Raw genomic sequence first — 25,160 nt, 5'->3', positions numbered from 1 at the left:
CTGCTAGCTTTGCATGCACTTATTTGTATTCTAGTTAGGAGAAAGTTGGCTAACTGAAGTTTAGGAGAGGTCATTTTCTGTGGACAGTGTTACTGTTTCTTTTGGCTACCTTTTTGGCCTGGAACTGTACAAGGTACATTATTTTTGACTTTTTAAACTATAAACACTACAATGTACAAAAGGAAACAAAGATGCAACAATCTTGTTCTTTTTGAGAAGGAATGAGGGTTTGTATCAGTTTTTAAAGTACACACTGAGTGAACCATAAAGACTTCGAGAGTTACAAACATGCTAAAGAAAGCTGAAAGATGCTTGTTAAAGCAGCCTTGGTTAGGTCTGTAGAAGAAAGGGTATAATTAGATGCCTGGTGAGGTCAGATGGCACTGTCACTGAATAGCTTTGAAAGTCATCGGTTTTCTTCTCAGAAACTGGTTTGCCACAGAATTTACTGTGTCTTTGGACTTGGTGTTTTTTAGTTTTTATTTTCAAGAGAGTGCTATGATAAAACTCAGTGTCTGGAATTCAGGTGGTCCTTCCATGGTGCTGGAGAATCTCCTTGCTCTGGGGTCCTGAAAGAGAGAGAGCTTATGTTGCTCTTGTTCATACCAGATCTTGAAAGTAATTTAAATTACTTTGTTGAGGTCAATATTTGATTATTTTACACTGAGATTGATGTTGGACTGCATTACATCTTCAGAAATAAAAAGCATTGTAATTTTTAAAGGGTATCTGTGCAGTAATATGTGTATATTTTACTTTTCTGAATTTCTAATGCTTAATATGAGAGCACTTTATTTTCCCTTTGTGAATGGAGAAGTGAGACTGTGGGGAAGCGAGATGGTTGCCTCTCTGGGAATACTATTTGTTGCCTCTCTTGTTAAATTTTTAAAGTATTTTGAAGAATGCTGCTCTTTTTTTTTGTCGTTGTTGTTATTAGTTCCTTACATCTCTCTCTACATTATTCTCTGTGGTTGTAAAATCAAATCTGTATTTGGGTTTTCTATATTTAATAAGCAAGGCTGCAGCACAGGAGTTGAATCTGTGCATGAAACTTTCATCAAGAGCCTGGTATGAAAGCAGAGTCTTCACAGTGTGTACGGCAAGTTCTCTGCCATCTGAGGAGAGCCTTCGTTCAGCCTTTCTTTGCCCTCTTCAAACCCCTCTGCACAGGCAGAACCACAACTTGTGGAAAAAAGGTTGGACATGTGTGGTTTCTTCTCAGCACAGCGGACCAGCCAAGCTTCTTCCTCTGACATGTCAATTGATAGAGTAGTAATTTCCAATGCCTTTCATTTTGAGGAAGGAAAGCAATGGTATTTAATCTTCAGAGACTGCCAGAAACAGAATTCTTCAGTTTATGCTGCCTTAAACCTTTTGCTTCAAATAGTTCTTGAGAGTCTGTAAAACCTCCAAAGATAAAAATACTACCTACATTTCAGGTATTGACCAGCATTCCTCTGTAGAGCCACAGGAGAAATGATATACTTAGTTAACTTCTGTATTCTTTCAGAAAGAGCTTTTTGCATGCTGCTGAATAACTTTGCTTTTCCTTGAAGGAATACAGAAAACCATGATGCCTTGATTTCATCCTGACACCAGCAAACATGATTGCATGTATGTATGGATGTTTGTTTGTTTTGGTGTTTTTGTTTGTTGTTTGTGTGTGTGGTTTTTTTGTTTTTGTTTGTTTTGGTTTGGTTTGGTTGTTGGTTATGGGGTTTTTTTGGGTCTGGGGCATTGGTTCAAGACAGTCTTGAAAGAATGAGTGTCTGTTACTTAATCGCCAGTAATGCTTAATAGTTTTGTCACAAGTGCTTTTGTTTTTGGAGGCTGTGTTTTTGCTGTCTTGCCACACTAGATATAGAATTAGATGCCTTGATGAATTACCCAATGGAGATTCTGCTGCAGAAATTTATGCTTGCTAAATCAAAATCAAAGCCTTGTTTTGTCTCATTTGGTCATTACAGTAAAGCTGCTGCTTTTAAAATATGTCTGCTTACAAGTCTGGGATATGCGTACATTGTTGCGTGCAGTTGTTTGGTTTTGGATGGCTCTTTGCCACAAAATAATATGATGATGCAGATGTTCTGGTACTGTTCTTTAAAACAGTTGATTGCAGATCTGATGGTGAAGGATGATCAGCAGCTAGCATATATCATCGTCTTCTGATCCAAACAGGTTCCTTTGGGAGTTGACTGTACTGTTTCAGGATGTTATAATTAAATTGAGTGCTGTTTAGGTGTTAGAAATTCCTTTATAATGCAGGATAATGGACTTAAATAGACTTATTTGCACAACGCAAATCATAATCTAGCAAATTACCCTTAAAGGGTATATATTAAGAAGCAAAACAATCCCCTCAATATTCAGTAGGAAGAGAAAAAAAAAATTGGTCTGATTTGTGACTCAGTCCCGAAGACATCCTTGTATTAGAGTCTCCATGTAATGGATGATAGAATAATGCCTGTTATTTGTGAATAACAGTTGTGAAGTCCTTTGTTTGAAAGAAAAAGGCAAATATTTTTTATTTTAGTCAGGACTGGATGGGTGGGGGGAAAATCCCTTTCAACCAGACCATTAATACTTGAAAAAAATCCTTGTTATACATGCAACAGATAAGTTGTAAAGCTAACTCTTGGGGGGGTTTTCAGTAATGTTAATTCCCAGAAAAGTTTGTGGGGGTTGTGAATACTCAGCATCTTGCAGAATTAGACTGTATTTTTGAGAAGGCTAATGTTGTTAGGAAAATAATGGATTTACATGCGTGGTGAGAGCTGTTTGCAACTCAGCAGGTGGTTTCTAAAATATCAGAAATTAGCAAAATGTTTACTGATGTGTTTTTTTTTTTTTCTGAAAAACAAATGTGTTTAAAAAACAATTGAATATTCAAACTTCAAATGAGAAAAGCCAATTTGCTGTTCTTCAGCCACCTCAGGTCTTTCTTGTGGTTTGAATGCACAGATTAATCATTTTCAGTCTTGAGGACCTCATTTTATCTTTTAAAGGACCCAGGAGGAGGAAAAAAAACCCCTAATTTTCTTGCAAACTATGTATTTCAACAGAATGTATATTCCTATGGATAGGAAAAATTCAGGTGATACCAGAAAATCTGTAGGTGTACGCACATACTTTCATGCAGAACACTAGAATACGTTTTTCTTTAGTCGTATAAAACCTGCTTGGGACCGAATTCATTAATGATGCAAAGCAGTATTAGAATACTATACTTCTTTAGAATCATACATAGAGATCTAAACAACTTTTTAATAATAAAAATTAAAAAATCATATCTCTAATTAAAAAAAAAATCTAAATTCTGTAAACTGATTTACCTGTGTGCCATTTTCATTCTCTGATTTAAAATTAAATCCTGCTCGCTACCCTATAAATGGCTGTTGAATTGTGTATATCTCCTCTGAAAAGGTTTCCGCTGTGGTGAAAAAAGGAATTAAGTTCAAAGATCTTTAATGCAGTTTCCTCTGTTTCGTTCAGTTACGCAGAAACCTTACCCTTTGCCTCTGCCCCCCAATTCTTCATTCTCCAATAGTACTGAGGGGAAAATTTGTGCCGCGTTACTTATACATAATTTAAAACAATTGTGGTAGCTTTAAACCCAAAGTCTTCCTTCATCTATCATTTATCTCATGATGTTATCTTTTGTACTCGCTACCCTTCAGTAAGCACAGCCTGACATGTCTTGTGGCCTTTACCTTCTGCGATAAAAAAGATTGAAAAGATGCTTGGCACCACCTGGTGAAGATGAGGCAACCCTGGAGAACGGTGCTCCGGGAGCAGGTGACGGATGCTCAGAAATGTGCCAGTCTGGGGACACAGCTGAAGGGCTGTAGTAGGGAAGGGGGAGGGGAAGGGGGGGGGGGGTGGGGGGGTGAAAAAAAAAAGAGCAGGAACATTAATACATCTTCCTGAGGTTTGATGGGACATATACTGCCTACTGTTCCATCTGGTGCTTATGATAGCATGGCATATTAGCATGCTGCAAGTTCATAATGTATTCAGGGCGAGAAAACACCACTTGCATACCAATTGAGGCGTCCTCTTTCTCAGAGCTGCCTTTGAATTTCAATGATGTTTATGCCTCCTAAGCCATGACTGAGCTGAGCATTTCCGCTCGTGGAGGAATAACAGCAGTAAAGGACTCGTGTGGGTTTTATTTCTCCTCTCTTTTTATTTTTCTCCCTTTTTTTCCCATTAGTTCTTTTCTTCCTGCTCTGTCCTTCCAATTTATTTTGATTGGGAAAGCCTGAAGACGGGTTCAGGTTTCAGACTAGCTAATCACATAGCTTCTGTTAATATCATATTAACTTCTTTTAAAGGTTGTAGTCTATTGGTTTTTTGCTTATCTCAAAATGCTTAAATGTACTTTTTATAACGTTTTGATGAAATCACTCCAAAAGCAGTCTCATGAAGCATTTGAAAAAAGCACATTGCAATTCTGCTTTATAGTCAGATTTTCTGCATTGCTAAATTAAAGAAAAAACAATACCCTGAATTCCACTTTCTATGGTAAATTATTTTGGCCCTGCATTTTCAAAGACTTGATTTTAGCTTCAAGTGTGCTACCATAATAGGATAAGTATCTGAAGTTGAGTAGGTGTGTAAGTATTTGCAGGAGTGAGGTCTTTTTCGTCGATCCTTGCAGGAAATGTACTGATATGTTTGTTTTATTTCTCCTTATCCTGTCCTCTTTGAAACTCTGCTGAGATTGACACTTGACTGGAGACAATCTCAAAACTGCACCATAGAAACTCTCAACTGCACATTTGATTTCTGAACTTGTTGAAGATTGAGATCCTGTGATGTCTCAGTGCTGTGAGCTGCTCCGCAGCCCTCCTTCCAGTCGATTTTGAGAGTGTGAAGTTTACACACAGGGTAGGGTATTTAATGTCGGACTTTCAAGCATCTGGAGTAATACATGAGTGCTGGTCACATTTGCCTTTGGTTTCTGTGCTCCTAAACTGCTTTTTGAAAGTCCTGCCCCCCCAAAAGAGACTAAGCTTGCTGCTTGAAGAGGGAAGAATATTAAAAGGCTGTCTCTAGTACAGACCCGCTTAATGAATGCATTTGGTGTCTAGTCCTCCACCTGCACAGCTGGACTCTTGCTCGTGCCCAGAACTGACTGTGGTTTGAGGCTTTAGCTTAATCTTTAATGCATATGACTGTCATGCTAATATAACTTTAATAAAAATGTACTAGGTAGCACTTTGAACTCCTTCACTCTAATTTAGTATTAATCCACTTGATTACTATGAAAGAAAAGATCTTACTGTAGTTCTGATCCTTTCTTTCAAAATATATCCAGCCGTGACTTTTACAAATATATATTTTCAGACAGTCATTTATCCTCTCTTGCATAGATAAGAAATGAAAAATGCATTAGTCATCTTGACAAATAATAAATTGACTCCTTTTGGTTTACTATCTGAATATCTGTTGTCTGATGGCTTAAGAACATTCCTTGTTTATTGATAGTGCATTTAGACCTAGATATTAATGTCTTGGCTTAAATGCTAATTATTTTTTTTTCTTAATACATTCAGGAAGGCTAATGTTACTGAATGGGAATGTGGAGGAGGTAGTGTGGGTAATTCAAGCAGGTTTAGTCAGCACTTACAAGATTCTTGAAATGTTTCTTGATGTCCTACAGAACTGTTAACATCTGCACGGCTTGTGAGAAGAGCCACATTTATTACAGCTGTGTGCTAGCTAGAATGCAAAAGAACAGGGTGGGGGGATCAGAGCGAAGAATGAAGCATCTGGCTTTCAGTACGGAGATTTATCATTTTACTCTTGTTACAGACCCGACAGTAAACTCTACTTGGACTCTTTTGCATCAGCTTCTTTGAGATGGCAGGTTGAAGGCTTAGGAGTTTAGCTCTCTGTAGATACAGTCCAACAAAATACAGTTCAGAAGAAAACAAAGCTTTTAGATAAATAATAAGTGAAGTTCAGCATTTCGAGACGTTATTCCAGTATGACATAACATGGTGTAGAGTATGTGTTCCAAGTCTGTGTTTGAGATGGTAAAAAATAAAAGACAGACATTGTTTTAACCAATAAGAAAAAGAAACAGAAGTAGTGGGGGAGTAATAAATGAGAAGGCTGCTGGATCCCTGCAGAAACAACGAGATGATAGAGTTTCTTGTCAGAGTTCAGGGTTGCTGGAGGGAAGGAAGGTTTCTTGAGAGACTTCTGAGAACCCAGGCCTGGCTGAATTGTGTAACAGTACCTGCGTGTGTTTGTTTTACCTTTTCTGTATCTCTTCTTGTGCTAGAAGAGAAAGCAAGGGAAGAAAATTCAGTATCAGAATCTCATTTTCTGTTTCACTTCTTCCTAGAAAAAAAATCACATGTGCATTTCCAGAATCAGTTGTTTGGGGTTTTTTCCCAAGTTTGGTTCCCCCCTCATCTGTTTCTTTCTCATCCATTGAGACAGATTTAAACCCAAGCTGTGCCAATATCACTGCTATTTGTTAGTTGTCACAATGTGTTAATTTCAGTTAAGGTCAACGTTTTTTATAGTTTTGTTTTCTCATTTATCTGTTTGATATGAAGGAAAGCTGGTATTTGGTTTGTTTCCTCTCCTAAATGTAGATGGGTATATTTGTTCCTACCTTTTTTCCCCCTGCACATTCTAAGTGAGCCTATTCTGGTTTTGCTCAGTTAACTTCTTTACAACGTGCCCAAGCCATTCACAGTGGGAGTGCCAGGATCTGTTTCTGTGTCTCCTACTGTTTAACAGCCTCAGCAGCTGAGGAAGCTGCATGTCTACACTCCTGTTCTTTATTGCTCTCCTTAAATGGTGGTTCTGAATAATTTTCTAATATTTTCTAAGACAAAACATATTGCATGTTCACTCATACTGAAAGCACAGTTGCACGTTGAGAAACAGGGTCAATAAGGACTGTTGTGATGAAGAGCATCCTCTTGTTGCAAGAACTCTTTGGAAGAGTTGGTTGAGGTGTCTGTATCTACTCACACATTTCTACTGTTCATAATGTGATCCATAGCAGATATCCACTCTGGTAATCTGGTATGCTTTTTATCCCTTCTATCTAACATTAGACTTTCTGCTGTTACACTCAACACCATTTAATTATAACATGTGGCATTGTAAGAGCTCTAACATATCATTACTGCCTCCGTTCTGTTCTCCTGAGACCAAAGCACAGGCAAAAGCAAATTTTTTAACATAGCAGTTTTGAAAATTACTGCATTTGTTTCATCAGTGTCCTGAAGCAATAGTTTTAGTTTCTGAAGGTTTATTTCTACTTAATCTTGTAGAAATACACTTATCTTAGTTTTGTGCAGATTGTTGGCATTGAACAGAATTATGTGCAAAATCGAGCAGCTCTCTAAGTCAGGGCTTATAATCACCTTTGGAAATGACCTGTTAAGTTTCTAATAGGTCATTCGTATGCACAGTTATTGAAGCTACTTGCTCTGCAATAATTATGAAAAAGATAATGGATAGGAACTCATATGGGGACAATTATTCTTGTTAACTGTTTATTATTTCGTCCAGGTACTCCTTTTTTTCCTTTTTCTAAATTTTCCTTTCATAAGTTTGGAATTTGCCTTAGATGGTTGTTGCAGTTCAGCAGTTTTTTATTTCTTCATATCCAAGCATTTTAAAGCACACCAGACAACTACTGACATTGTTTTACGTCTCCTATTCCAAGTGAAGACCACCACAAGACCACAAAGAATTAAGTCCTCAGAGGAGATCTTAGTGCAGTCATTGTCTCTGTGATTGGGATTTAGCTTTCTTAACATGTATGTGGTGCTAGAAATATGTTTATAAAGATCTGTGTGAGCCACCCTACTATTTTTTTCCTTTGTTTCTGACCTGCTTGCCATTTGATCTCTCTGACCAATTATAGGTGTGAAGAAAACAACCATTTTTTGTTTGTTTCTCTGTATTTTGGTGCAACAAAAACCCTCAGAAATTGTGTTAAATTTGGGTGGGATATTTTCAAATTCACTTACATCACGTGGCTATAGTTGTGTGAGCACAGTCTGGGTTCTTATGACTGGGTATATCGTGCGATTGTGGGCTCGCCGCTGTCTGATGTGCTGCCTGCTGCAGTTTCACTTTTTGAGTATTTTGTATAGAAAGCTATCTCCAAAACAGGATGGGGGAGTGGGAGGGAAAATTGTGAGTTGTGGGGGGAAACATCTGAGTTGTTTGGCTGGGGTAGATAGGTAGCAATACGAGGCACTGAAAATGGTCTTCTGTTGCAGCCAGTACTGCCCAGTTATTCTTCTGAGGAATGAAAGTCTATAGCAAAAATTTAGAGAGAAATATTTAATATTATGTTGGTACTGTGGAAATGGAAAAGTACATAGCAATGTATATGTACACAGTATCATAAGATTTCCTTCCTGTACCACATGTCTAAGGTTAACTTTTGATAATGGAAAGAACTCTTCTTAAAACATCTCCCTTTGACTTTCTTAACACCTTGCTGGTATGTTGAAGTTTCCCCAGGAAAAGGCAGTTTTTCCCTGGGCGGCTGCACAATATCATCTCCCTCTAGTGGTAACAGTCACCTGGGAAAATGTCCAGCAACTCTTTGCCAAGGCATGCACCCAGCTGGCCCAGCTTTCTTGCTGCGATCCTTTTTATCCCACCATCCGTTCCCACCAGCAAAGGCTGATGATACATCCAGGGGCTGTTGCCAGCCCATGGGAAGACAATGCCCCGCTGTCCTTTCAACCATCCTCTGCCCCGCCACAGAGTTTCTTTCCCCCTGTTGAATATTCTTCCCTTTCTCATAAAAATGGCTCCTCTTGTGGTTAATCCACCTCTCAATGAAGCAAAATGTATGTGTCCAAGTAGACCCAAAGGCAAATCTAGGGTGTTTTCATAGCACGGAGAAAGTTAAATCTGCTTTCCATAAGATTCTTTCCATGTATATGAGATTCTTTTAATGCACAAGAAAACTTTCTGTATTGCCAAGGGTTAAGTGCATTCATGTTGAACACTCAGAGTTCAAACACATCAGACTTCTTTACTTTGTCAATATTTCTCTCGCACTTGTAGCATTGAGTGGTTTCTTTCTGGTGTCTGACTTCTCACCGTGCAGTTTCCTCTCCATTTAACACTCCCTTGAGCGTAATTGAAGACTATTTCTTTCTTACAATTTTCTAAAGCAGAATGTTAAAAAAAAAATCACAGTACTTTTATATACAAAATCAAGTAAGTAAAACTTGATTAAATAAGTGTATGTATGCACATACACGCACATGTACGCATATATACACAAATACAGAAGCCATACTGATCCACACAGGTCAATATTAAATTGCTGTGTTGGAATAGCAGGTTTAGCAGGCTTGATGAAAATGAGGTTCCATAAGTACAAACACCTTTGTTTTATGTATTTGTTAGAAAAAGGATACATTTAATTTGAATCTGCTGGGCATGAAATGAAGCATGTTTTTACAACTGTTAAGCATGTCAATGCTATGATATCTGAAATTGTTTTAATATTTTGCTTATATTTTCTGTGGTTTCTCTAATAATTGCTTTTTTCAATTAAGGCTTCAGCTGTATACTTGTGGTTTGGTTTTGGTTCTGGTTTTTTTTGTTGTTGTTGTTGTTTTGTTTTGGTTTGGTTTTTTTTTGTTTTTTTTTGTCTGATATTTAAAATTCAAAACAAAGGAAAGATACTTTAAAAGGGAGATTTAGGTTTTATTATGCAAGATTAAGACTGCTGTGATGCTTTAAGGTCTAGAAACCTTGTGTGTAATTGTATGCCCTTTGAATGGTCTCATTAGTTTACCTGCAGCTGTTTTCAGTATCTACAGTGAAGCACTTAGAGTGTTTCTGGGACTGGGGTCTGCAAGGTTAACCCAGCACCTCTCTTCCTGGGTGATCCAACCTGATCTATATGAATTCCCTGACTTCAGAAGGGGGGCATTTGTTAGTCTGGTTTTACAAGTTGCACAAGTTTCTTCTTTTACATGTTACATTGTGCCATATAACACTTAAGTTTGCATGTGATATAGTGGACCAGACAATTGATTTGAAATATACTTTTTTTTGGCTAATGGAAATATTTGTTTTGGTTTTGAGCTTATTTGTCAATAAGTAATGCTACCTCATCTAAGCAAGTATTTGAGATGGAGGGTCTTGATTTCATGTGAGGTTTCTGAGACTCTCTTCCCCGCCCCCCCCCCCCCCCCCCCCCCCCCCCCCCCCCCGCTGTTTTCAGGTGCGATCCAGGTCCCAAAATACAAGACAGTTGATGTGATGTGCAGCGTTGAGGAGGAGATGACTTGTAACTAATCATGAGTATTTTTTCACTCTGTCTAGACAGTCAGTCATGTGAACAGAAGATGTCTTTAAGGGCATCATCTGATGATGTGATATGATTGTCTTCCAAAGTGTGTATTTGCACAAATGCTGAAGTACTGATTAGGGTAATAAATTGCACTACTTGGTGTTATACACTGGCAATCTTTGAGATGGGAAAAGCCTATAACTTCACTTCTTTTGCTGTAATAGCAGTAAGTATCAATGGCAATACCTGAGCAAGGGTTCTGGGGGAAATATGTTTCATTGTGTATTTTTCATTGGTGGATTAATACCTGTCTTGGCTGACCGAATAGAAAGCAAGGAGTTAGAATGCCTGGACTGAGGATCACTGATTTCTCCTGTACACCAGCCACCCTGCTGGAGCAGCCTGCATGCTTCTGGTTCTCACGAAGCAAAGCACCTAGATCTATACAGGAATATTTATACCATCTGACTTAGCAACCTTAGGAATTAATAAATTAGAAGCTCCCTTCAGTGATGAAACGGGGAGTCTAGACTGCTTAGCAGCCTTCCTCAAACTGGAGTGGTACTTGCTCTTGGGAGGGAGTTTGGCCACCCGTGATTTCTGTTTTATAGGTAAGGTCTTGCTCCCCAGGCCTGTGCATTTGGCCTAACAGATCAAACTTTTCATCATTTGAAATATCACTGGGAGGAACTGGATTCTCGGATGTGCAGTCTGGTAGAGTGGGGATTTGGGAGCGTGATCCACAAAGTGAGGAGCAGTCTGGCCCAGACTGGCCAACACCATTCCACACCTTAGGGGATCTTGACTTGTCTGTGACAAATTCTACAGTTTAAAACCAAGGAAAGCCAGATGTATATCCATTACCTTCTCGGTAGTCTGTGTATCATCTTTTCAGATGTATAACCATGGAAAATATCACCTCCTACACCCATATTTGGTTCTTTTTGAGCCTAAAGGACTTCTGTCATGTTTTATAAATATAACTGATGCCTTTTAAAAGTACAGCCATAATAAGTTTTTTGCTGGTAATGTAATACCGAAAGTCACCTTGAATCTGAAGTTATTTTATTTTATCTAGTGTATATTGGAGATGTCATTTCCAGTTAAATTTAATGGAATACTGGTATCAGTCCTCTCTTAGGATTTTCCTAGAATGGTTACAGATATGCTTTACACTTTATGTAAGCACATTAAAAATAAAGGAGTTCATATTTATTTTGCTTCAGACTTTTAGCTGTGTGTAACAAACTATTTACTGTTAATTTAGGAGCATACAAACTTTAGGTTAAAAACATAAATACACTTTTGGAGAGAAAGTCTTGAAATTTTAATTAGCATTGTAAGACAAAATGTTCTTCTGGTGGGAAGGATTTGTATTACGTGTGGTTGAGTACATAAGAACATACAAACAAGAACTGATTCAATGCTGATGGCATTTTCAGTTTCTTAGATACCAGTCTAACTTTATGTGTAGTTTGTCACATAACAGGCAATTGTGACAAGGATAGGTCTTCCAGAGAAGAGGGTACACAAAGACGACTAATTACTGGTCTGGGAGCCTTTGGGAAGCTGCATCCAAAAACACCCCAGTGGTTTCCTGTGTAAGTACAGGACAAGTGAAGGGAGTGGTTGCTTATATGGAGAGGTTGTCCATAGCATGTAGGGGAGGCCAGGGGGTGAGTTTGGCCAGTGGTTGCTCTGATTGTTCTTCAGTTCTTCGTGCTGGAGGTGGTAGGCACCTCTTCTTCACTTGTGCCTCAGTGTTCAGTGAGCTGGTTTTGGAATAGCAGTGGTAGTTCCTGTGATGTGAAAGACTCACAACATACAGTTCTTAGTTTGCTAACTTGTCAACAAACCGAAGCAGAAAAGATCCAGGAAACAATTTGAACAGGAAAATAATATTTCAATAATGATTGTGGGACTGTTTGCTTATTAATTGCATTAGTTATGCATACATTTTGATGATGCTTGGTGGGATATTTAGAATAAATTCGCAGTCTTTGCCTTCGTTACAGCCCAACTGGTATGTATTCAGCTGTGAAAAAGGAACTCGTATACTTTATTTTCCAAGGGCTTATGGAAATATAGGGTGACTGCCACAATTTGACCCTTATTTTCCTTGCCCATTCTTGCTGAAGTATTTCATAAACTATTGTGGTCGTAGTATTATAGATCTAAATTTAGAATGTGTTCTTCTTCCCTTTAGACTTCTACAATTGCTGTGTACATTCAAATAATTTTACATGGGAAAATTTGCAAAGCCAGGAAGGGGTAAGGAGGAAAGAGGTGTTGAAAAAAAGGTGCAATTCTGACAGGAGTCAGGTTTTAATTATTAAATAACTGAAAGCGAATTTCATGTCAAAACATGTCAGATTGTTAAATGAGAGGAAAAAGATTATTTTTCTTTCCCCCCCCCCTTTTTAAAATGAAAGTATATGGTAAAACCAGTTTATTTCTTTCAGGAGAAAATGTTTCCAAGCAAACCCAAGTCATAACATTTTTGTCTCAACTCCGAGAGTGAACTCATGCATTGCTTATTTTATAATTGTGTAACTATCTGGCCTTCAGTTGCAAAGTCAAGAGCATGGGACACCGTTTCTTGCCAGTCAGCACCTCTCACCCTAGAGAACTGAAACAAAAGGGGGTGCTTCTGCACTTTTGATTTGTTGTCATGATAGTAGGACCACGCAAGGTACCATTATGGATGAAGAACATGATGCATAGCATTGTCTGCCATTCACCTCGTTTACATCATCCATAAACCTTTCCTGCCAGCACTGAGAGGGAGAAGTACAAAAATCCCTTTCACATTTTGAGAGACAGAGTGGAGATTGAATAATTCTTGTGGCTTTTTTTAGTATGTCTGAAGAGAGCTTTGGTAACTTTGCCTGAGATAAGTTCAGTGAACTCCCAGGATGCAGAATTTCTTCTAGCTCCTGGATATTAACTGTGAAGAAATCGGTAAACTGAGTGTGCTTCCGTTTATTGTCTAGAATAGCTGGTGATATGAAACATTCAACTATCTGAGCAGAGGAGAACCAAGATAAGACTGCAGCACAATTGTGATATTGCTCTTGCAAAAGGGTTATCTTTGGTACGTGAGCTTCATACCCGACATGCTAAAAAGGCAATGAAATGTTATGTCGTCTTGAAAAATTTGCTGTGCATATCTGTCACTTGTCCCACACGCATTCTCATTCCTGGTGGACAAAGCTTTCAGGGGTGATGTTTTGTGACAAAAGGCAGAGTCAGAGTGTCTGAACTGCTTTCTGATACTGCCCTTCTGCAAATCACCTAGATAGTAAAACTTCTCCACTGGGGAATTGGAAACTGGGTGGTGTTTTCTTTCTAGGCCAATAAAGTGAATGCATCTGGTGCAAGTAGAAAGTTATGTCTATAGTATGCTTGTTTGAGATCAGTTGTTTATAGCACAAAAACATTCATTGTGTTTAGGTCCTTGTTATTCATTAAGAAAAAGTCAAAAGGGCCAAGAGACGAACAGAATGAAGATGGGACAGATCTCAAACAAGTCCCAGGCATGCTTGGCTGGGACAGGGTCTGCAGTGGTGGTGTCCAAATGTTGTATTTTACTGCTGCATCACAGGACTTCCATTTTTTCCCAGGTGTGCTGTGCACAGGGTGGGTAGGCTTTGCCAGATATATCAGGCTTATGCAGTGCATTCTTGAACAAGTCCTTTTCAACCAATATTATCTTGTAATATTGTTCTGCTCTGCATGGTGGCAGGTCTGGGCCTCAGGAGTGGTGGATCTCCACAGGTACTACCTTGTCACAGTGCCTCATGGCTTGGCCAAATCTGAAGGAAGGAACATTACTGACAGTAGCACGACAGCATTACAGATGAAAAGGCTTTGTAATTTGTCCTGTTTGATGCACTTGTGGGTTTCTGTCTCCTAGTTCATCATTACTGTGACCCACAACCTGTAGTTACCTGCTAACAAATTCGATGATACCCCTCTCAAAATAATCAAAATTAGTCCAATGCCATCTAGGTAGCCATCAGTATTAAATCCCACAGATTTAGGTCACAATTCATGTAATTTGGGTGGTGGGGGCAGGTTCTAGTCCTGTGTTTCATATGCAGGGTTTATACTTTCTGTGAATCTGAAGGAAACAAGACAATGGGCTCTTTTAAGTTGGCAATTTTTATTTTTGTTTTTAACGTGTTGGCACAGAAGTAGTAAGTACTGTACAATATAGAGCGTCTTTTAAGCGTCTTTCATGCCTGAATATACATCTGGAACTGTTTGCAGTAACTAAAAGTAAAATAAATGCCACAGCGTATTATACCATACTTTTTTTCATTTAAAAAAGGAAATTGAAAACACACCAACCCCAGAAATGCTTGACATTGAATTGGCTATTGAAATGGTATCAGTAAAGTATTTATATATTCCATATTTTGTTCCATACATCAGATTTCCTTGATGCGTTAGACTTGGAAGGGTGCCATGTGAGCTGAAATGTTGCCATGTATGAAAGACCGCCTTGTTTTAAAAATGGACTCAATAATTTAAGTTACAGGAAGCGAAGTAAATCAGTTTGAATACATGCACATCTCTTTTTGCCCCTGCTCCCGCACATTTTACTTTTGTCTCTTCTCTGTTTGTCTTCAGAAGCTGACTGTGCTCACGGTAAGTATCAGTATTCACCTAACAGCTAAATACAGTGATAAAAATAACTCCTGCCATAAAAACTGAAGGAATTACAAGAACAGTATAGTTTCATGAACCAAGAAATCCACAGAAGAAATATCATAATTTAAAGCTGGTTTTACAACATTCTTTAATTTAAAACGGGAAAAATACTTCTGTGGTAAAATCACAGTTCTTCACTCTGTCCTGTAAAAGAGATTCAAGAATGTATATTTCAGATTATTTAAAAAAAAATATAATCCAAAGCAAATGCAATAGATCTCTGCATACTTGAAACATATTTTCTGAATTTATTCTAAGTCTCTCGCTGCACCAGAGGTTTGTGTGTGTGTATGGATTAGGACTAGACCATTATTTCACCATCTATCTCCATCCTGAATTGATTTCGGCGAACACAGCAGAATGAATTGCAGATGTCTACTTTTCCCTCTGGTTTCAGCCCCATTTGATCCATACTGGGCTAAGGAGTGCAAGTCTGTCACCAGTTAGAGGGATTTGGTGGAAGAAATCTTTGCAGCAGAAAGAAGTTGCTCTCTCTGTATACACAGCCTGTGCTCTGAACTGTGGGATGCTACGGGATCCCGCCTGTATGAAACCTTCTGGTGTGTCCCTGCTAATTCAGGATTATTGCTCAAAATGTCAGAGTCCAACAGGAAAAAAAAAATCAGAACTAGCTTTGCAAACAGGGAGTTTGGTTTTACACAAAAGCATAAAAACGTTTTGGAATTCAAGAAATTAAGCCATTTTAAGACATGGTTTTCCTTCAAGTTCTTCCACATTTCAGGCAAAGTTCAATGTATATGCCACTTTGTTATAAAACTGGAGCAAATGTACATGAAATCTTACACAGGCGGGATTTCACATGCAAAAAATACAGTTTTTGCTCTTGAGAGATTCTTTGCTCCTCTCCCAAACCCTCATCACCTCTGAATGTACGGATGGCAGAGTATCCACAGACAGTTTATGTGAAAAATGTCTTTAGGGGAAACTTGGCTCGTGAATACGATTTAAATACCATTTTGCCTTTAGCTTTCATACCATCAGGCTTTTTTTTTTCTTTTTGTTCTGCTTTGAGCTCCATCCCCTGAGAGATCTTCCTCTTCAAAATCGAGCTGCTGAGGTTCTCTGTGGTTGTGGGTGGTGGGACAGAGGTGGGTGTAGAGCTGCTGGAGGTGGGTGCTCCCAGCCCCATAGCTCCCTTAGAGGCTGGGGAACCAGCTGTGAAGGCAAAGAGTAGGTAAACAGCAGCAGTAAGAGCAGAATGGCTCCTGCAGGAGTTCTGATAGTAAAGAGGGTGGAAAGGTGGGTTGTGAAGGCTGCAATGGAACAGGCTGTTCTCCTGGGCGGTGTGTTGGTGGTGGTGTCTTCCAAGCACAGGGAAGATCTCTGCATTTTGCACTGTACTTCTTCAAAAGTCCCTTTTCTCACCTGGAGGGTCTCTGCTCTGACAAGATAATCTTGTACCCTGGTTGGAAGTGTTTTGAGGTGGGCTTGAAGGGAGCCTTGTATCTCTTTACAGAAGGCAGGGCTAGGGAACTTCCAGACAACCAGAGATAAATCTGTCTGCCTGTGATATACAGTAGCAGAGTAGGGTTTAGGGCTTTGCAAGGGGGATAGAGAGGTTAAGCAAAGGTAAGTGGCCTGCAGAGGTTTTGGGGTTTCTTTACCCTTAAGATGTCCAAAGGAAGGTAATTAGGAGAATCAAGCCTAATGTCATTACATTTATACAGGAAGTGCAGAAGTCTGTAGGTAATTTCAGTGATCTGCAAACCGGGTGGCAGACACTGTTCAAGGGAGCAAAAAGCAGTTGAGCTGCAGTAGAATGGCAATCTGAAATTGGAGGGCAAAACCAACATGCAATTTCCCACTACCGTGTTCAGTTTAGGTAACAAAACATTGCCAGCTTTTTGGGAAAGACTCCCCCCTCCAATCTGAGCGTGTTTCTGAAACCTGAACTTTGAAATGCAGCAAAGGGGGGGAGCAGGAGCCATGCGGTGGGTTGCAGGCTTGGGATCGCTTTTAGTGATCAACAGCTGAATTGGAGGATACAGGCTGTGCCTGCTCCTGCGAGCAGCAGGCTGTGCGAGGAGCTCGATTTCTCGCACTCCTTCTTCCACCCACCTCCATCTCCTCTGTGCCTGTGTCTGCGCTCCCACATGCTTCAAATCTGGGTACCTGGACTGCCTTCCTTAACAGTTCCATGTGAGTGTTAGCAGAATGAAAACCAGATGGACCAGCAGTTCCCACTGTTATCTCCCCACCAGCTCTGGCAAGCCTCCCTTTCTCTCTCCTTTCTTGGCATGGCAGAAATATTTGCCTTTATTTAGGAGGGCTTGGGCTCACTGCTGTGCCTCTTTCCCTCTGTTGCAACATGAGCTGAAAGCTATTTATTCCCTTGTTGCTGAGGTTGGTTGAGGTGAGTGCAAGATGAATTTGGCTATTAAGGAAGCAATTAACATTTCAAGACAAGTTTTCATAGTTCTTTATGTTAAATGAATGGCTTGTTGAAGATCTAGATTTAACTGTTTTAGTATAGTGACATGGAAAGGAAATTTTTCTAAAATTTGTTTAAAAATTTGCTTTTGTTTTCCAGCATGTTATAATTTAGTGTTGTTTGATTTGCAAATCAAACCTCACCTGCCTGTGCAGCAGCCTTGCTATTTAAGCTAATAATTTTGGATGCTGTTCTATCTTCAGCTTCTGCAGCTGAGGTTTACTAACCTTAGATCAACACTACAGATCCAACAATCCTGTTCTGAGGGTGTTTTCTCTGCTCATCTTCCCCAAACTTGTCTCTAAATCTAAATGAAATGGTTCCTTTTCCCTGAAAACTGAAACATCGTCTGTAGGCACCTCCAGAGAGGGTGAAGATGGCTTCTGTAATTGCAGTACCCAACACACTGCATCTTTGGGTCATACTTCCTCACTTTCAGGCAGCTAAAGATTGCTAACTATTATGCATTGTGTTTTTTAAACTTTTTGATAATTAAGTGTTCTGATAATTGTTTTGAGGCTCCATTTAACATACCCTTCCTTTGTTAAATGTGTGCATTGCATTTAATTTCTCTTAGTATCTCTTGGTGCAAATGATAGGTGTGATTTGTTGGTTGAAGCCTGTATGTTGTTATTAAGAACACGGAAAGCATGTCTCAAAGCAGAGTGACAGAATTTATAGAATGTGACGGACTTTCCTGTTGTCTTGGATTTAAACCACAGACTTACGTGCTTACCTATTAGCAGTGACACTTACTTGCTTTGCAAAATAGTTTAATGGACAACAGGAAGACTTGTGTAGGATAATGTATAAAATAAATAACCCTGACCCTCTCAATGGACGGGTGGACAAGTTTAACTTATGCCCTTTGAAAGCTAAACTTGATTTTACTCAGGATGGCTTGCTAAACTCCTGACATGAGTAAGGAAGCCTTTATTTTGCTTTCAGTTGGTAAATGTTGTCATGTTTTGCCCATTCTCGATAAATGAAACATAAGGGTTTGGGTGGATTTTCAAAATTTGTAACACAGCGGTGTCCAAAAAGATGTTGGAAGAAGAAGATACTTACTTCTGCATCTTCTATGTAAAATATCATGCTTATTTAGATCTTTAGCTGCAAAAGAACTGCTGGGTTTTCTGCCTGGTTTTGCCTTTTGTTTGTTTTGTTTTGTTGGGGAGTTATGTTTCTACATATCTTACGGATTTTGAACATTAAAGTTGTTCTTAATGTGTGAAGGTGAAAACTTAGAAGCCTTTTTAAAAACAACGTTACCTATGTGTCACAGTTGACTTACCATTTTGGCATGTTGTGTTTATTTTTCTGGTGAATGTAAGTATATCCAGAGGCAGGGTAGTAATATGATCCAAGAGGCCCGCTGTTTAACGTATCTCTCCATGATTACAAAGAGAAGCAGTGGAGAGGGCAGCAGGTGAGACAAAGAAGAGGCATGAAGAGAACTGGATTCAACCAATATTCCACCCAGTATCTCACCTTTACTAAAGAGCTTCAGGTTTTAGTTCTGCAAGAGGTGTCGTAAAGGAATTTGTTACCTTCTTGTCTCTTCATCTGTTTCTTCCTTCTGAGAGCCTTGAAGGAAGGCGGCATTATTGCAGCTCCAGGAGTGCTTGGGAGGTAGCATCTGCACATGCTAGAAGTAAAAACAAAAGATAATGTAGCACCGCTACAAATGGGGCCTTACCATCTGTGTTACACCTTCTTAAGTAAGGTTTAGATGATATAATTCGGGAAGAGCGTGCTGGAGTAGATAATCAGGTGTAATCTTATGCAGCAGATACTGAAATGACTCACTTCTTGTATTAGCTTTTAAGTTTTTTTTGTTGGAGCGGGTGTGCTTGAGGAAATAAACCGGTATGTTCCTGTGGTGTGTGTTCCAGATCGCACTGAGAAGCATTCCACAATGCCAGACTCACCTGTGGATGTGAAGACACAATCCAGGCTGACGCCTCCAACCATGCCACCTCCTCCTACTACCCAAGGAGCTCCAAGAACCAGTTCATTCACGCCCACAACGTGTAATTAGACTTATTTTCTTCCCTTTCTTCCTCACTCTTTCTGTTTTGAATCTAAGAAACCAAAATACGTGAAGGGAAACCTGCATGACATGATGGGAGCAGCATTCACAGTTGTACTGCAATAATTAAGCAAAACTAAGATCACAACAGATTAATGCATCTTTAAGGTATTAAGACATTCAGCTCAGAGTTGTGTTGTTATTTCATTGACAACTTGGCCACAGTGCTAGAGAGTAGTGAGTACTAGTTTCCCATGTACTTAATGCTCAGATCAGCCCTTCTCTGAGAAGTACAGAAAACCACCTTCTCCTCTTTTCTGCCATTCTGTTCTTTAAAGGATCCCATTACCTTTTATATAGAAACTTCAGGGTTTTTGTTTATGTTTTTAAAATGGGGTAGTAAATGAAGAAAATACTTAGCTTCATCCCACTTATGACTGAACAAAGAATTCTGATTTAAGTGCTACATAATGTCAGTTAATATTGATATACAACAAAAACTAAAGGCCTTTTATTATTTTACCTAGAGTTTTCTAGTCTCTGATCACTTCTCTAAGTCACTTGGGGCTGCATGTCTCAGTTTATCGATGTAAACAAACAAGAAACTACTAGTCTTGATGGAATTACTCTGCATTCTTATCAGTGTAACTGAGATTTGAATCTGGCATGTTGTCTGGACTATTCTTTTCACAGCCATGAAATTATCCACATTTCTCTAACCAAGATCTAGCTGCAATTTTTTTGGTCTTTTTTATACTGCCTTGTAATAGTATAAACATGAGAATGTGTTTACATTTCACATTTTAAATAAAACATTTTTAGAACAGTAGAATACATATGCCTAAACAGAATGAAGGCAGCATCTTCTATTTGTCTTGCCTATGCCTGCTCAGTCCCTTTCTGTCTGTTAAATGCCTTATTTAAAATTCACCTCTGTGCAGAAGGCCAGCTGGAGGCCTTTGTACTGCTTATCCCAGGGAATCCTGTCCTGATGATTTACTTCAAACTTAAGCAGTGAGGAGGGTTTGTGCCAGCTATTCACATAAACTCACATTTAACCCAGTGACCCAGATCCTTCGAAGATTGGTCTGTTTTGCTCAAGTCCACCACCTGAATCCTCCTAGGAGCTGCTCCAGTCTGAAGTTAAATTGTTCCTAGGTTTTTGCAGGATGGGCCTGTTACAGATCAGGCTTTCCAGTGTGATGCACTTTGAACAGTTCAGGGTAATCTTTGGCAATCATAAAAGGAGTAGGACAATGTTCTTCTTTAATCACTCTTACAGTCCTCACTCAGATGATTTTGGATGCTAGTTTTTTTTGCTTGAGTTCAGCACTTTGGAAGGTGGTTGAACCGTAGCTGGATTTTTGGGGCTGTTTATATGAAGACTTAAAGTCTAAAAAGCTTTTAATGTTAATTGCCTTTACCCTGTCAGATTTTGGAGTTTGGCCTTAGTGTTTCCAACTTGGACAGTAAACAGTCACTTCTGTTGGAGTGTCTGTTACATTTGTTATTACTACAGCAGGAATGCCTCTAGGCCAATAAGATCATACTGGTTTTCTGGTCAAGAGTAAGCTTGTTTTTTTTTTTTATTTTAGACAATTAGAACCTCTTGACAAATATTAGTTTGAAATTTTAAATGCTAAATTCTGTTGTATTAATATCATGGTTTTGTTTTAGAAATGATGTAGATCTTTGCCACTTGGCAAATGCAGATGCTATGAAGAAAGAGAAAAAAATTATTAATATGGGGTGGACTATTGGAAAAAAAAAGTTTTAGAGAAGCTGCATTTGGGGGAGTATTTCTATATTTCTCTTGTTGTGGGAGAAATTTTACCTGCCTCTCTCCTCCTCATATTGATCCTAGGTAAAGAACTCTGCTTTTCTGTGCTTTCCTGATCATAGTCCCAGGAGCCCCTGCCCAGACCAGTCCCTTGGAAGTGACTGAGTTGTTGGGTGGTGTCAGGCTAGAGCATGGCACGTTCTTATTCTTCCCCGTCCTCATTTGCTAAGTTCGTGGTATGATGACTTTTGGCCATGCAAGTTCCTTGCAATCACGATGTGTTTGTTTACTTGGATATCTCACTTCACTGCAGTGTTCGGAGAGCATGGCTTGGAGCTGCACATGGAGCTGGACTTGCTGAGGCCAGCTTTTTTCTATTTCTGCTTTTTCTCCTTCTTGCTCTCCTTGGCCCAAGCAGCTAGAATAGGCAACCAAAAGCTAGGATGAAACACAAGCAGAAACTAGATGACCCTTCAGATAGCCTCACTAGGGCAAAAGCTCCTTCAAAAGTATTGTGGTAGTGATTTAAATATGGTAATAGAGTAGTGATTTCAATCTAGTAATAGGCGTTCACCCTCTAAAAGGACTTGCTGCTAGAGAAAGTGGCAATAGAGAAAGGGATGTTTGTCTTCAGAGGCAGGTCATTAAGAAACATGGGAAGTTGCTAGCTTACCATGGTTATGCTTTTAAATAGGAAGCAGTTTAGACTAATACTCCTGTACCTTTTGATTGTAGACAAGTTCTTGATTTTTGATGTTCTTTTTGGGTTGGCTTCTGAGTGACTTCCCAAAAATGAATCAGCATATTTCTCCAGGGCAGTGCCCAGCTGAATACAGCTGCTGCTGCTGAGCAGTCGTGTGCTGTGTGCCCACACCTGGCAGTGCACCGTACATTCTTATTTCTAGGGAGCCATCCTTTTTCTTGCCATTTGCTGTAATTTTGGCGAGGCAGACTCAAACAACCTCAAGACAGTGTGCCTGACTGGTGCTGTTCCAAGTAACCTGGGTGGAAAAGGATGTCCTCAGTTTGATTCTCTTCTGGAGTGTGGAAAAGAATCCAACTGAAATAGCTGCCAAAATCTGTTTGTTGTTGTCTTCAGTATGTCTGTATGGATCTCGTTGCCATAAATTTTGAACACTTAGTACTTTAGATAGTTATTCTCACAGAAGCCCTGCAACAGGAGTGGAATACTTTCCTATCATTTTTAGATATATGGTATTGCTATATGAAAGTTGAGTGAGAAGTCTTCTGAGCTCTAACTTCATGCCCTAGCTGCAAGGCTTCAGGCCACAGTGAGCATGGATGGCACCATTTGTACCTGCACACACAACTCCACATGCTCCATATGTTAGTAGCTAGGAAATCTGTATCAGAAAAAAATAACCTTCTCATTTTGTGGTGTAAGGTTGAAACGTGAAAGTCCTGTTTTATAAATACAGCTGTCAGCTGTGTGTACAAAACACAAGTAAAAATATTCAGAGATAAACTGAGGCTTCATGAAATATGTTTGCACATTTTTTCCTACCCCAAAGAGCAATTTTTATTTTATTTTATTTTTTTTTTCTTTGTCATACATGCAGTCATGCTCTTTCTCTCTGTTCCCCCTCTCTCTTTTAAAAATCCTCAGACAAAAGGCTGGTATTCAAGTGATGCTTTTCAGGTCCAGGAGCATTTTGGGGGGGCTGTGTGAGAAGCAGCTGCTGTTGCTTCCAATCCATACACCGTTCAGTACCAGCTACTTAGAAACAGATATAAACTGCGGAGTGTCGCTCTGTCAAAAGGCTAATTATCTTTGATTGTTCAACTTAATTAATTTTGAGGTCAAGCACAGAAAACATAAGCTGATGGATTTTTCCCCTCTGTCTTCTTTCTCTCTCTCTCTTCCTCCCCTTTCTGTTTTATCCTACTCTCTCTCTTTTTCTTTCAGTAACCAATGGCACTAGCCATTCACCAACAACGTTAAATGGAGCTCCATCTCCTCCTAATGGCTTTAGCAATGGGCCATCCTCTTCCTCTTCCTCTTCTCTGGCTAACCAGCAGTTACCGCCAGCTTGTGGAGCTAGGCAACTCAGCAAACTGAAGAGATTTCTTACAACCTTACAGCAGTTTGGCAATGACATTTCACCAGAGATTGGGGAGAGAGTGCGTACCCTTGTGCTAGGACTTGTGGTAAGCAAAAAACCAATGATATAATAACTGTGATCTTTTTCTCTCCTTTTCCTTCTTTTATGCTTTACGTGTTTATTGTATAAAAGAGTGGGTCACATACACTGCCTATATAATGCTTTAGGAATACCAGACTTGGAAGAATGAAGTGCTGGCTCTTGCTACTGAAGCTAACATGAGTAACCTGACTAACTTCCCATGAGTGGCAGCTATTCCCAGCTAGATACAGACTTGACTCTTTTTGCCAGTATAGTATTATACTGTGATGGTGTGAAAGGCTTTTCATTCTATACTGGCAGCACCCCTAATGTAGACATTCCTTGAATTATATGATGTAGTAAAATATGGCTTGGCTTGCTTAGCTTAGTTGGCTGGGGAAAGGAGAATGCCCTATATATATAGTGGTAGGATAGTGCTTAAAAGAATGAGGGGAAGATTATGTTTGGACCGTGGTTACACAGTGGAAAACCTTTTCTCAGTATTCATTGAACCCAACAAGGAGGGACCTGACAGGGCATTGCTGCTAGTAATGTCACCTTTTTATAAAATTATCTTTATGTGATTATATGGCTGAATGATTATTTCAGCCTTTTCTCACCTATGTCTGTCAAGTTGGGCTGCTATTTGCAGACACACTGTTGTGAATCTGAACCAGGGTTCTTTTTATGCCCAGTAAAGCCCCCTCTCTTCCAGACGTTATCTCCCATGTATCTCCTTCAAATAATTAGATGTACCAGGGAAAAATGCTGTTGTGGTGCTCTAATTTACATCTGTTCTGAGCAGCTGCAGTTGCCATTGACTTCATTTGGAGCAAAGACTGCCAGCACTTTTGAGTACCAGGGCTCAGGTGTCCTGTGCTTGTATCTTCTCAAAACACTACCTGACAGCAATGGGTACTCCTTCGCGCGAGTCTGTGTCAAAAGGAACTTTAATGTAGGCAGTGTAACTTCAGTAAGCCCTACTCGTCATCTGCTTCCATGCCCAAAATGCCTGTTTAATGTGGTTTTCATTGTCACATGGTTCTTTGTGGAAAGGGGAACTAGTAAGGAAACTAAAGACAGCTTTGAGACCATCTACCTGCCCTTGATTGTACTTGCCCACTGTTAATTACTGTTGATTTCTACCTTAATCTGAGCTCTGAGGAGCAAATTAGGTTATTTTCCTTGGGAATATCCACATATCATGTTATTGCCTTGCTCAACCCTGTGCAGCATGTGGTTATGTCCTCAGCTACAAAGTAATGACTTTGCTACATAGCTTAGAACACAGCAAACAATCCTCTTTGTAAGTACAACAGGCAAAGTTTTCCTCCTCAGACAACAAGGAATGTGCCTTTAAAAAGTGTAATTTTTTGTGTGTGCGTGTTAATTATAACTTCTGCACTGGGAACAAAATTACAAGAGGCTCCAATAGAACATTAAATAAAAAATGTTGAAAAGCAGCTTTAACTGATGTTTGAAATGTGAAAGCATTTTTAAGCTTGGCACCTGAGAGCTTAAACTGTGCTGTACGCAACAGGCACTGAATGTCTGAGATGCTGGTGGTTTCCTTTGCGTATTTTAATAAGGTAATAATTTAATATGTGGCATGCTTTTCTTTATCCTCTTATCAATACCAAGAACGAGTTATTAAGCAATTTCAGAGTGCTTTGGTTACTGTTTCTCTTGCTAAGTGTTTTCATTATTTTGTCACCAAGGCAGAATTTTTT

General features: G+C 39.3%; 1 protein-coding gene and 1 long non-coding RNA gene across 9 annotated transcripts in view; one reads left to right on the top strand and one right to left on the bottom strand.

The window, feature by feature from the left end:
• Positions 1-25,160, top strand: part of RUNX1T1 (RUNX1 partner transcriptional co-repressor 1) — a 114,553-nt gene that overhangs the window by 43,656 nt on the left and 45,737 nt on the right. For all 6 annotated transcript variants that reach the window (XM_065053963.1, XM_065053965.1, XM_065053964.1 and 3 more), the window contains 2 exons: positions 19,370-19,507; positions 23,214-23,455. In XM_065053963.1, coding sequence (XP_064910035.1) covers positions 19,370-19,507; positions 23,214-23,455 — 380 coding nt within the window. The remainder of the gene's footprint in view (positions 1-19,369; positions 19,508-23,213; positions 23,456-25,160) is intronic.
• Positions 14,453-25,160, bottom strand: part of LOC135578670 (uncharacterized) — a 17,893-nt gene continuing 7,185 nt past the window's right edge. For 2 of the 3 annotated variants that reach the window (XR_010470669.1, XR_010470671.1), the window contains 2 exons: positions 18,966-19,122; positions 14,453-16,198 (listed from right to left, as the gene is read on the bottom strand). This is a non-coding gene — a long non-coding RNA (uncharacterized LOC135578670). The remainder of the gene's footprint in view (positions 16,199-18,965; positions 19,123-25,160) is intronic. The other variant, XR_010470670.1, reaches the window with a different exon arrangement.

Source organism: Columba livia, chromosome 2, assembly GCF_036013475.1.
Source record: "Columba livia isolate bColLiv1 breed racing homer chromosome 2, bColLiv1.pat.W.v2, whole genome shotgun sequence".
NCBI lineage: Eukaryota > Metazoa > Chordata > Aves > Columbiformes > Columbidae > Columba > Columba livia.
This window is presented reverse-complemented; position numbering and strand designations above follow the sequence as displayed.